At 35.3% G+C, this 14,785-nt stretch overlaps 1 protein-coding gene across 1 annotated transcript in view; it reads left to right on the top strand.

The window, feature by feature from the left end:
• The window catches only part of LOC108735339 (protein Wnt-7b), a 196,218-nt gene extending 186,105 nt beyond the window's left edge, over positions 1-10,113 (top strand). The window contains exons 4-5 of the mRNA XM_018467265.2: positions 5,177-5,543; positions 9,732-10,113. Of these exons, the coding sequence (XP_018322767.1) occupies positions 5,177-5,543; positions 9,732-9,883 (519 nt within the window). The 3' untranslated portion in view covers positions 9,884-10,113. The remainder of the gene's footprint in view (positions 1-5,176; positions 5,544-9,731) is intronic.
• The last annotated feature ends 4,672 nt before the right edge of the window (positions 10,114-14,785 follow it).

The following is a 14,785-nucleotide window of genomic DNA, read 5'->3' as shown; positions in this document are numbered from 1 at the left end:
CGACCTCTGACAAATTGGTATACTTGCAATATTTTTTTTTGCTAGAATATAAGAAAGCTCTAAACCATACAGGTGTATGTATAAAGTAACAGAACCTATATTAATGGTACGTATTATCCATGTCGTTTAGTTAGTGAAATATCTTTCCTAGAAATATTTGTATGTCCGAGAACTCATTATTCTCTAGGAAATTGTAGCTAAAAGTACAGATAAATTCAATTCCGGCCCTGGTATAGAAATACGGAGCGCAACGTTGCACTCAATCACCTGGTGACTACCAGCATAAGTGTATTATTTACTTTGAATTTTTTGTTCATGTATTGTTTATTTGTTAGATTAAGTGTGACAGGGTATTTATGCTAACAGCCAAACTCTAGTAGTCGTTTATTCTTTTAGCGTTTAAACTTTGTATGAGGTAATCGGTGTGTAGTTTAATAAACTAATTCAACAACACAACATCAATCATTAGCAATATTAATTTGAAATCATTTTTTCGATTTTTTATTTACCACTACAAACTACCTCAAATTAATGAGGGAAAAATTGTTGCTGTTGTCACACCCCCGCCGGAAATCGAACCCGGGACCTTTGACTTTACACACCAGCACAGTAACCACGACCAACAGACCTACAAGGTTAACGATCCGTCGATTTTTATTAACTTATTTATATGTATATTAAATATATGAAATCCTATGACATTGTTAGTTACCTGTTGTAGTTTAGTGGTCAGAACATTTGTAAAGCCAGAGTGCAGGTTAGTCACTGTAGAACAGTGGTTGTTATAAAAATGGACATTATACCTTTTTACGGGTTTGAATCATATCGCTGTAGCAGAGTCGAAATATTCGATTTCAAAGAAGACGATCTTCCAAAATAAAACACGCTAAATAGCAGATAACGTTGACTCCATTTGTGTGACAGTAATGTGACAAATTTTGAAGATACAGTTGCTGTATCCTTATCATTCGCAGCGAGTGCAAGCTATATTTAAAACTGGTTTTCAACCTCGAGTGGATTTTTGTCGGTTTCGGAAGAAAGTACTGCATCGCCTCATTTTTTCTATATAAGGTTGTGGTTTACAGACAAATTTGCTTCACGCGAGACGGAATTTTAAATTTTTATAATAATCGCAACCACGCAAATTCGTATATCGTACATCCTACACGATGTCTGCGACTGTTTTCGATAACGGTGTGGTGCGAAATGTTTCACCTGCAGAAAAAAGTATTTTATCTTGAGAATACCTCAGCGGTAGTGTGGAAATTTGCTTTAATAAAATTACTATTATCCAGATGATGCTCATTTACCGACTAATGTTTATGCTTATTTTTTTTCTTTCTTTTATGTTCGCACATTTATATAGTGCTACCTGTAATGTACTTATTTAATTTATTTATCGTTAGTCTCAACATTATGTGTAGTACTAAATTGTTTATATTAAGCGTTTGATACTAACTGCAGAGCTTTTCTTGCACTATGCTTTTGGTAGACATCTATGTTGCCAATTCACGCACAGGATCGGCTTCGGATTGTAAATTATTGCGATTTTCTTAAAAAATTTGTTGCCTTTAATAACAACAACAACGTTGCTGAATTCACCATGCGATTGTTTATTGCATATAATTTATATCTTCCAAAGCTGGACACTTATTTCTATCACACCGTGATTGTACATATACCCTGTTAGGGTGAACTGTTGTAACGCAATTAGAGGATAGTGAGGAATGTTAGTGTCCCGACTGCAAGCGAGCGGATGTGGGCAAATAAGATGTAATTTTTTCTTAATTTACTCATTCTCTATGTTTGGTTACGTAAGTAATCCATATATTTATGAACTTGCGTTTCATTTGATTGATTATTACTTAGCTAGCCTTTTTTGTCAAATCAAAGGTGCATTTTCGACAAGTACTAATTGTTGCATTGAATTTATTCCCGTTATAGGCTTGGAAACTTCACGGGGTATATGCAAATGTCAAAGAGCCATGAAGATGCTCCGTAAAATTACTCTTTAAAGGCTGGACGCGATGTGCATTAGTCAGTGCTGAATTTGCCAAAAGGTCGTATAAGCATAGGTCTAGGGGCGGTAGATTTTAGAGTCACAGAAAAAGCTCAGCTCCTCATGCACTATTATCTTAATGCCTTAGAGGTCGATTTTGACCAGGAATGTACCTACCTATTATACATGCAGCAGATAGTGATTTTACCCGGTTATCCGGTAGGTACCTGGCAAAACCAGTACGATTGATGGTTCATGTCTTCGTTCTGGTGGGCTTTCCATTTAATACTACCCCAACAACGTCCCAAACCACGAAGGAGTTGAGTTGGAACCGTTGAAACAGGCTTATAATATTTATAAACACTAAAAGTCTAAAATGTGACAAAATCATGCCGATAAGTTATCGTTAATCAAAATCTGATATACCAACAAGTGACAGAAATTGTAACAGTTCGATCATACTAATATACATAACAAATAATTTAGTGTAGCTAACAATAAATAATATAAATTAGGACAAACTATCTTCCCCAATGCAATCTTAATTACCAATTTTCATTAGGTACGTTTTTATAACACTTATTAAATTTTTATTGCTGGTGTTGACTTTTTCTTTTTACTCCGGTGTCATTATCCAGTACCCAGCGGATTCGGTACTTTTTTTAGGATCCAAACTGGGTTTTCACTTTCACAGAAATATAGAGAAACCCGAATTAACATCATAATCGTTACATAATTTCTCTATATGTTTGAGGAACTACTTTTACCCCAACATTTAGGCAGTTCTCCGAATCGCACTGTAAACCATTAAATAATTTAAATGCAAGATTTTATTAAAATCTTCAGGGAATAAAAGAACGAAAATTTCTTGATACCAGGAAATTTTCTTACAAATTCAACTGGTTCTTGTAGTGATCCAAGCAAGAACGTTTAAGAGAGAAGAACGATATGATTATCATAATAACAGAGCGGGTAGCCAACGGGACCTTATTCCAAAGATTTTTTTGGCCTCTTGGTCCGTAAATTCTGCTCCATTGTGTGCGAACGCGCGCATTCAAATGTTATTCAACGAGTGGGTTAACAATCGCAGGAGGCCGCTCCATCACTCAGCCTGTCAATTAGCTGAGATGGGAGACTTGCGAAAAAACGCACATCGCTAACCTGATCCCGGTCACGAGCATATGCATACACGTACCTACCAGATATTTAAAAAATACAGGGTGGTGCCGTGAATAGGTTTATGAAATGAGCATTAACTTTGCAGGCCCCACATATTGAAACTCTTATGAGATTGACTATGACTACTACAATCATATGCTATAACTGAAAGAGTGTAATAATCAACTTATCATTTAATTAAAAATTAAAAGGAATACTCACCCCTAATTACCACAAATAATTTTATATGGGCGAAACACGTGTCCGCGATTTTTTTAAAATGCTGAAATAGGTGTTTGATTTTATGCTAATGAGCATAAATATCAAGTTTCGTGTAAATCTGATCAAAAACAAAAATGTCAATATCAGGTAGTTACTAGAACAGGGCGATTATTCAACAAAAATCTATTGTTGAATGTAAGAAAACTATCCATTTTGGTTAATTCATTCAAATAGTAAAGAAAGAAGAAGGGCAAAAAAAAGCACGTGTGTGCTTACAAGGAAGAAGCTATTAGTGACATATACAGAGGAGACAAGTTAGATCAACGGATGAAAAAAACCAAGTGACGATAATAGTAGGAATTATAATCGTTAATTCCCATTAATTCCGATTAATCCATTATTCCTGTTAATCGATTAAGAAGAATAATAGGTTATTCCTATTAATCCATGTATTTTACGAACTTTAATTAATTGGACTGTACTGCTTCTTATTCTTAAAATGAGGTGAAGGAAAGCAAGGGAAAAATTTACTTGAACAGCAGATTTTGATTTACTATGAATAAGACCTATGCCACACATATGTATAAGCTCGTTATGTTTCTCGACATGTCAGCAGCAAAATAAAGTCAAAGTAATAATAAAAATCAAAAATAAGTAAAGCATATTTAATAAACTGTCTTTTGAAAATCCTATTCCTATACATTGAACTATTCCTATACATTTAACCTCCATTATTCTCTGATTGGGCTGACACTNCGCTATATTTAAAGGACAAAATTTCAGAATAAGCTTAATCAAAGGCCACTGAGCTCTAAGATCTTGGGAAAATGATGCCTCAGTTCATATCAGGTAGTTACTAGAGCTGGGCGATTATTACACAAAAAATCTATTGTTGAATGTAAGAAAATAATTCATTTTAATTAATCCATTAGTCGTAATAGTCGATTAATCGAAATATTTTATTGCTGATTAATTACTCCGATTAATCGATTATTTTTAATAACTGATTATTAATAGATTAATCGAATAATTTTGTTCAGCCCTAGTTTGTCTTTTGATAAACAAGCTTTCTCAAATAGCAAAGAAGGAAGAAGGGCACATAAAAGCACGTGTGCGAGCGAGGAAGAAGATAGTGATATGTCTAAAGGAGACAAGTTAGATTAACGGGTGAAAAACATGAAGTGACGATAATAGTAGGAATTATAATCGTTAATTCCCATTAATCAATTACTATAATGAATCATTATTCCGATTAATCCATTATTCCTGTTAATCGATTAAGAAGAATAATAGGTTATTCCTATTAATCCATGTATTTTACGAACTTTAATTAATTGGACTGTACTGCTTCTTATTCTTAAAATGAGGTGAAGGAAAGCAAGGGAAAAATTTACTTGAACAGCAGATTTTGATTTACTATGAATAAGACCTATGCCACACATATGTATAAGCTCGTTATGTTTCTCGACATGTCAGCAGCAAAATAAAGTCAAAGTAATAATAAAAATCAAAAATAAGTAAAGCATATTTAATAAACTGTCTTTTGAAAATCCTATTCCTATACATTGAACTATTCCTATACATTTAACCTCCATTATTCTCTGATTGGGCTGACACTTGGAAAGTAACCACCAAGACCAACATACGTATATAACGTATAAGGATGACGATTCTATTTTCTTTTTATCAAAATTTAAGTCATGATAAACTTAACAAATAAGCATGGTCTATTTCGCCCTTTCAAGCTAACAGTAGTTAATACCTAGTCGCACTTTTTAAAAAGCGAATTTGTTTTAGGTCCTGCACGGGAACTTGGTAAAGGACTGCAAATGTCACGGGGTATCAGGCAGTTGTACTATGAAAACCTGTTGGAAAAGTTTGCCTCCATTTCGACGTATAGGTGACATTCTCATGAAGAAATATTACAGAGCCCGTCCAGTTAGTTCGAGTCCCGCCTCTCCAGGTTTGCGAGATATTGACAACTTTTTTCCGAAAAAGCCAAGAAAGATCCAATTGGTTCTTAAAAAGGGTAAGATACCGATAAAGAAGGTTCCCAAAAAGGTGGATCTGGTTTTTCTTCAAATGTCACCCAACTATTGTGAAAGGGATCCTACCACGGGTTCATTGGGAACCGTTGGAAGAATTTGTAACAGAACATCTAGAGGTAAGAAAAGTAATAGATCTAGAATTGTTTTTACCTTCGAAGAAATCAATTATTTTCAAAATGAATATTATAACACATTTAACACTCCTCATTTTAGTTGGTCCACACATTGAAATTTCAATAATACGGAACTAGAATTAAGTGCATAATAATCAGTTAAAATGTAGTTCAATTTACCATAAGCTGGTATTTACCCTTCTGCATGCTACTCTCTTTATGGAAGGATCTCGATAGTACCCATCAAGTTTTTCACTTCATTGCAATTATCTGATGACGGTTGCACTAAGCTTGATTTGTACTATTAATTCATCAGTGTAGATAAATGTGAGCATGAAAAGGAAAATTAAAGAAGTTCAGAAAGTTGAAAAGGAAGTTAAGTTTTAGAGAAAACTGAAGCGGTTGGTAAATGTAGATATATGTATATATTTGAGGGCTATATTTTGAATATCGACATAACGAAAAGCATTTTTCATTCTTTGGTGGAAATCCGGAATATTTAGCTAATTTTACTTCCTCTAAATTGAGCTTTAAATTATTACGTGGGCTCTTTGAAGTGTTAACATTCCTTTGTAACAACGGTATTTCTCTGGGAAAATTAAACAATTCTTGACCTAAAGCTAGAAAATTATATTTCATATAAAATTCGTTCGAAATTGTTGTACTTCCTTTGTGAAAATATAAGGCTGCTGATGAATTGAATTACAAAATTATAAAGACATTTTGCAAACAGATTTTATTGGATCTATGAATCAGCAAAAAATTGAAAGATGTTCTTTAGATTATTGATTAGAAAAAACGGGAAAATTTCATATTTCATGAAGCGTACACAAAGATTTCATTAATCAGAAAACAGGAAGGTATATCTTTGTGATTTTGACACGTGCAGCAAAAAGACTATGACGGTGTCATAATTTTGTAGGTTAATTTATACGTCAATTATTTATTAATTAAAATGAAGCTTGTTAAAAACAATTACTGGCAAATCTTTACAGATGGCGTTTACTACGTTTTTCTAGTTATACAGGGTGTAACAGAAATAAATGCGGAGGTTTAGAGAGTGTAAACTAGATGCAATTAAGAATCGCATGATGTGTTCAGCATGTTGTTAAAAGTAGAGACATTTCTTAAGAAAAACAATAATTTACAGTCCTGCCCGTAAATTGACAACACAAACGTGCACAACTCTGCAGGTATATCGATGGAGAATGTAAGCTGTACCTGTTATCGAATGTTCAGGATAAACATACAATTTACTATTACATAATAATGCTTAGACGCTTATTACGATAAAAATGAATTAAATAAGTACATTATTTGTTCAAAGCTTGAAAGAAAAACAAGATTGCATAAATTACATTAATAGGTAAATTGGTATCATCTGGACAATTATAATTTTATTAAGGCAAACTTTCACATCTCCATGGAGGTATTGCGCTTTACATTTTTTTGTGAGGGGTCAGCCAATAGCTCTATCATTCCACTAGAACAAATTAATTATTTACTGATTTTTGCTTGCGAACTTACCGCTTATTTATCGAAGAGTTATCGGTTCTGCGAACAACACTACTAAACATATCTACATACATACGTTCACTACAAAAATTGTTCGAAATTAGAATCCCTCGCTGGAATACACGTCTCGAGACGTTTACAGAAATATTTCCTTAGTCGTTCAAAAACGTCAGGCATTTGACGTATTTCATTTGCGGCGATCATCACACGATTGTGCAGACCATTAGAGTTCTGAATACAGCCCCGTACAAAAAAAGTCCTACAGATTTATATCCAGGGTATGCGCCGGTCTAAGTACCACGCTCCTCCGTTCAATTCATCCTCTAGGAAATTACTAGTCAAGAAACTCACGCACTGGTCTTGCTATGTGAGGGGGTGCACCATCATGTTGGAAAAATATAACGCAACGGTGCGTCTTCCAGTACAGTCGGTAGATTCTCTTGTAAAAGGGTCAAATAAGCTGCACCATTTAAACGCACAATTAGATCAGAACAGTGAATCTCCAAAAATTCCGCGCCGCATATTTACCGAAAACTGTTGTTGAAATCACGAAGGATGTACGACATGAGAATTTGTGTCACACCAATAGTGACTATTGTCATCATCATAAGGTCATCAGTCCTAAGACTGGTTGGACACGTACCTCCACTCTTTCCTATCCTGAGCTAAACTTCGCATTTCTCTAAAACTAGAACAGCCCACATCCTTAACTATTTGCGAAGAGTAATCTAATCTAGGTCTACCTCTCCTAACTCCTGTTTCTGCTTCTGCCTCTAATATGTCTCTGACTAGACCTTCATGCCTGAGAAGGTGTCCTACCAACCTATCTCGCCTATTTTTTATTGACTTCCATAGAGTCCTCTGTTCTCCTATTCTTTCCAATACCTCTTCATTTCTAACCTTTTCTACCCACGATATCCTCATCATCCGCCTATAACACCACATTTCGAACGCTTCTAACCTTTTCTTTTCCGCCGCTCCCACTGTCCATGTTTCGCACCCGTACAACGCCGTGCTCCAAACATACACCTTTAACAACCTTTTTCGAATTTCTAAATTAACCGTTCGCGAGCATAGAAGTGACTTCTTTTTATTAAAGGCGACACGACCCTGCGCTATCCTCTGCTTTATATCCCTACTACTCCTTCCATCCTCACTTATCTGACTTCCTAGGTATCTAAAATCAGCCACTTCTTCTAATTTTTCGTCTCCTATCTTTATATTCGCTCTTTCCCTACTTTTTCTTCCCTTGCATATCAGTATTTTAGTTTTACTTTTATTTATTTTCATACAGTACTGATCTGTCAGTACCGCTTCCATTTTATTTAAAGCTATCTCTAGGTCCTCCTTGCTAGATGCTAATACTGCTATATCATCTGCAAATCTAAGCATACTAATCTTTTGCCCTTGCACATCTATCCCTACAGTTGTACTGTCTTTAATGATGTTGATGGCGTCTTCGATGTATAGATTAAAAAGTAGCGGTGACAGTGTGCATCCCTGCCTGACTCCCTTCCTAATATTTACTTCTCTACGTTGCATCCCCAGCTCTATAACTGCCTGTTGCTCTTTATACAAACTAAGTATCTAAGTGACTATTGTGAAAATTCAAAATTCCGCAACATTTATCGGTAAAAAACAAAAAAAAATTAGGCTCTGCAGCACTTTTCATTCGAAATTACTGACACTAATCCACTCACGTCTGAAAATCAATTTCAAGCAACGCTGGCACTCGTTGCAAATGATAAGGGTGCAGTAACTATTTCTTTAAAATGTGACACACTATAACAAGGGAGCAGCAAACGTTCCTTATATACTGTTTTGGGGTTATCTTTAATGAAATCAAGAAATTCGTCCTCTACAGCGGCGGTATAGTTCAAACCCGTAAATAAGTATCATTCTACAGCAATGTAACAATAACTGTCTTACAGGGACGTCGTGACCTCCTCCAATAACTGATATTGTATTACTAAATTAGTTTATTTAACTATACATCGATTGACCTAACACAATGTTTAAATACTAAAAGAGCAAACAACTACCACAGGTAGCTGTAACATAAACATGTTGAATCACACTCAATCTAATATAACAAACAGTACATGAGCAAAAATTACTAGCTGATTGAATGCGGCGTTGCATTGTCATATTTCTCTACCAGTGTCGGAATTGCATTTACCTGTACTTCATCGACGTCGTTCTTAATAACGATGAGCTTTCGGTCATGCAAACATTTACTTAATTTTTTGGCTTATAGTGCCTTATCACCTCCTGCAAGCTCCGCACTTATTTCAATTACACCCTATATGTTAGATTTGCTGTTAACTGGCAACAACTTAAAGAGTTGGAATATAAGCATAAAAATTATCGGTTGAAAAAAGTTAAAAGAAGTTCATATTTTGCATTAACTGAAAATTGTCGGAATACAATACATATACCAATTAACAGGCTTTATTCAGTATTCGCTTACCATTAGGACCAAAATCAATGTATTGTGAACAAGACAGTAACCGTTTAATTTATGTATTATTTAATAATAAATATAATATAATAAACTTATAAGAGAGTTTTTGGCCATTATCTAGAAGAGAAGAAATGAAAAAATCAGTTTCGGGCTTGTTATTGCCTCTTGTACGACTATTTCATATGATTATTTAAAAATTATTTTCTTTTCAGGTACCGATGGTTGTGATTTGATGTGTTGCGGCAGAGGTTATAACACACATCAATATACGCGAACATGGCAGTGCAGGTGTAAATTTCATTGGTGTTGTTACGTCGACTGTGACACTTGTAGTGAAAGAACTGATGAATACACTTGCAAGTAATAATTAATTTATCGGCACCAGTGCGAACATTTATTATAATACACAACAAACTGTGATGATCATTTTACATGTATTTATTTTACCTTTTATGACAAATCGCTACTTACTTACCGTACATTCTGTAAATAATTTGACAATTTCATCAGTATTTACAATGACATTCCAGAGTATTATTATTTCTTGACTTAGCCATGTACTTATGTAGTTTACCATTTTAGTAACTTATGTTAGTACGCTTAATTTAATTTATTTTTCTAATAAACGCTGACTGTTGTTATTTATTCGCTTCCCTTAAAATCAAATATTATTCTCTAATTTAGCACAAATGTGGTATTACTAAATAAAAGAAGAACTAAAAGATTGTGCTTGACTTGTTTGAAATAAAAAAAAATCAGTAGACAATACTGTGGAGTTGAAAATTTAAGATTTTCAACCATGACATGTAGTCTGTTACCAACGTTTTATATTTGAATCGTCGGGAACATTTTCAAAGTTCTTGATAAGCAGCTTGAAACAGAAGTATGCTTACTAACAGCAAAGGAATCTGATCGTGATGTTTTACCTGAATAAAATGTAAGGTGGTTTTCTACCGGCGCTGACATACGAGGGGGCGTTTTTAAGTTCGCAAAATGGGGGGGGGGTAATAAGTGGAAATTAAGCAATAAATTTACTTTTCCTTTTCAATATATTCACCTGCTACCTTTATACATTTTTCCGATCTTCCAATTACTTACGTATATCTTAAAAAAAGGGTTTTATCTTTGCCTGAAAAATATGCCGAAACTGCGTCATTCACTTCTTCGTCGCTTGAAAATTTCTTCCCTCGAAGACTTTTTTCAAGTTTTGGAATAGATAATAATCGCTGGGGGCTAGGTCTGGGCTGTAGGGTGGGTGAGCCAAAATTTGGTGGCCCACTTTCTGCAGAGCATCCGTCGCAACACGGCTCTTTTCAACAGACGCTCTAGGATTGAAGCATAGTATTCTCTAGTTATGGAGACACCTGTATCTTTATAATCGATCAACAGGATCCTTCTGTGTCCCAAAAGACTGTCTCCATAATTTTACCAGCCGATAGAGTCGTGTTTGGACTCAAGTTCATAATGCTGAACCCAACTTTCGTCCACAGTAACAGTTCGAGTCAATACTCCATCTTTATCTTCATTACAGAGGTCCAAACACGCGCGAGAATACTCCACGCGCTGTTGTTGTTGAAGACGAGCGAGTATTCTCGGCACCCATTTTGCGCTCACGTTAGTCATGCCAAGATGATCGTGAAGAATTTTAAAAATGGTGGTATCTGATACTCCTACCATTTCTGAGAGCTGTTTCTTCTTCAATCGGGCATCTTCCAGTATTAATTTTTCAACTTTTTGAATGATTTCCGGAGTGATCACCTCGATCGACCGGCCTGGCCGTGAGTCGTCTTCAAGCGAGGCGCTGCCTTGCTTAAAGATTGTATGCCACTCGTAAACCATGGTTTTACCTGAGCAAGGGTGCCCTTAAACAGATGACATCTTTTCCAATATCGTTTGAACTGAACTTAAAAACGCACCCTCTATACTACCAACAGTCGTGATTTAAAACAATGGTTGTCAGCGCTGACACAGGTAATTGAGTTTGGATTTGCTTTCAGGTGTTTTTGATAAATCAGTTTAAAAATGAATGACGAATATTCATTTTATGAAGAGTTCGAAAAGATCTTAAAATTGTATAAAAAAAAATATGTAACGAATATTGGATTAAATACACCAGAATGGTAAAGAAAAGACTTCCTGATATCGTCGATGCACAGTCGGTTCGTCGATCGTATCTGTTTTTTATGCTGTTACTTTCGAATCGCAGCTTCGTACGCATAGCATTATGAATGGATTCTAGTCGTTCTTGTGATTTGCGCACGTATTCGTCTATAAATCGTGGAAACTGTAGAATATACAGGGCGACCAAACATCATGTCCGCTGACAGCCCGAGTTTGTTCACAAATAAGATGCTGGCCGATGTTCTTTTAATTGTTCCATGAATGGATTAATAAGCTAAGAAAAATAGGGGTATGCATCGGTCCTAGCCAGTTTGTTGTCGTTGATGATGATTCATAAGTTGGTCTCAAGAGTAGTGACAAATCGTTCTTCCAACTCAACACATTGTACTACGCCAATTATTTCAGTGGCCTTCTTGAATAAAGATGAAAAAAAATGTATCAGTTACCGTAGGCTGTCGTTGGTAATCATACTGCTGTTACATTCGTCCACAACATTTCATCTTCATTCCCTTGTTGGCGGCACGACGTATGCCGGACATTTCTTGAATCAATCTTCCACGCCGCTTCGACTTCGTAGCCANCCGAGTTTGTTCACAAATAAGATGCTGGCCGATGTTCTTTTAATTGTTCCATGAATGGATTAATAAGCTAAGAAAAATAGGGGTATGTATCGGTCCTAGTCAGTTTGTTGTCGTTGATGAAGATTCATAAGTTGGTCTCAAGAGTAGTGACAAATCGTTCATCCAACTCATCACACTGTACTATGCCAATTATTTCAGTGGCCTTCTTAAATAAAGATGAAAAAAAATGTATCTGTTACCGTAGGCTGTCGTTGGTAATCATACTGCTGTTACATTCGTTCATATGTCCACAACATTTCATCTTCATTCCCTTGGTGGCGGCACGACGTATGCCGGACATTTCTTGCATCAATCTTCCACGCCGCTTCGACTTCGTAGCCAGTAAAGCTGCTTGCGTATCTTCCCTAAAGTCTTTCTAACGCTGAAATGTCCCTTGCTACTTATAAAATATTTTTGGTTTCTTTCACATTTTTTTTTAAATAGCGCGGTCGAGGGTAAGAAAATTCCATTGGCCTCAATAACTTTTATGGCATGACTTAGGTGGTTGACAACTGCCTACGATGGTCTTGAGGTTCCGACTTTTTTCATCTGATTTGTCTTTTCTCTGGCCTTCGATTAATTTCTTATCTTTCTAAGATCCCTTGGACTGAACGGTGGTTAGGTTGTAACAGATCGATGCTGGCCCCTCTTTCTTCTCTGCACACGAACAATATCACATATCATTGAAAAGCTTCTAGTGGAAGAATAGGTCAGCGAAGTCGAGAGTGCCCCTTAAATAGAAGACGATCTTCCAGCAAAGATAGGCGACAGAGAAGACTAAAATCAGGTAACTTTATAGTGCTCAAGTTGACTCTTCCTCGCCAAGTTCATGAACAAGTTATCAATTCAAAACTGGACGAAACTAATTCATTATTCATAGAAGCATCCATCTACATGGTTATCGACTCAGGAGCTTCCAATACTACCATTCGATCTGATGTTGTATCAGAATGGCGAATTCATCTTTTGGAAAGAAGACTGATTTTGACTACATCTACCGGAGAGACTTCAGCAATCCAACGGGAATGCAACGTAAAAATTAGAATTAGAAATGCGATCTTGTATAGTAGGGTGTTAGGGGCCGACATAGTAGATATGGTTTCATTAGATTAGACCTTCGCCAAGACCTAAATCGGCTTAAATATCAGTTAACAGGAAAAAGTAATAACAAATCGTAAGACGAAACTCGTCAGTCCAAGAGCCTTGTAAGAATCAGAGTAGATGACTCCATCGGCGGTGGCGTTAGTTGAACCAGATCATCCAGAATAGAAAACATTGAAATGTGTGCTCATAAGAACTGGAGAACATCGATACCTGTTAGAATAGCCAATTGGTTACTCTAATAAATTTGAAAGATTTCAAGCAAAAGATATACAAAAGCATATAGTTGGAATTTACTACTGTGACTGACAGGTCCAGTAATTTTTTCAGTAAGCATCACACATCACATCACTTCGTAAGTTGTAAGATACCCGAATGTCAGGGATGTCATCAGAGTGAGTGAAAACGGTCATCCGTCTCACCATCTTAGTTCACTTGTAACTCGCTTCTTATGATTTAGTAATCCATTTCTATTTTTAATTTTAACCAAAAGTTTAAATAAAACAATGTAACAGGCCTCAGATCCCTTCATACATTCATTTGTATATCTACGTGTTAAGATGAAATTTGATCTACAGACGTGGAGAACGCAAAAGTAAAATGATGAAATTTAGGTACCTATACATAATGTAAAAAATTGGAGTAGGTAAATAATTATTGTTATATCCAATAGTATATAAAAGGTTGCATTTTTTATTCGTTCAACTTAACTTAACCTAACCTACTCAAAATAAATAAATAATTAAACATGTGGAGCACATTAAGAAATTAATAACTCATGACAAAAAATTTCAGTAAGTATACATTACAATTTATGAAAGTTTCTGGGTATAAGGGAATAAATCTATAATTAATATTACATTATTTTAGTGATTCATTCTAATATATTTTTAATTTTGTACTCTTTAGCACGTCATTCAAAAGATTTATGGCACATGTTTTAAAAATCAATTGTCGACGTTGAATAAAATAAAACTTATATTGAAATAAGAGCCTACTAAAATATCTATTTTACTGCTGTTAATTCCCCGATGCGTAAATGTCGTTCATTAGTTGCATTTTGAAAAAAGAAATTTTCCAATGCTTTACTGTGGTGGTAATCTAAAAAAGGGACTATCTTGCGCCATCTATACATTGGCTACTGAACAAACCAAAATAAATACCGCAAGATTACTGCATACTTTTGTAAGAAATTACAACATTTATGAATTTATACGGTACATCACATAATAATGTGATATACTGACAAATGCAAGAAACACTAGCTCATCCAGTTTTTACAAAATATCGGATAATCTTTCCAGATTCTGCATTATACAGGAAATAAAACCAAATAGAACAATACTATTGCAAGTTACAAGTAACTAAAATCTACAGATAGAACATACGCATTAGAGCAATTATGTAGATTGTACATGTGTACC

This window comes from Agrilus planipennis, unplaced genomic scaffold (assembly GCF_000699045.2).
Source record: "Agrilus planipennis isolate EAB-ADULT unplaced genomic scaffold, Apla_2.0 scaffold45, whole genome shotgun sequence".
NCBI lineage: Eukaryota > Metazoa > Arthropoda > Insecta > Coleoptera > Buprestidae > Agrilus > Agrilus planipennis.
This window is presented reverse-complemented; position numbering and strand designations above follow the sequence as displayed.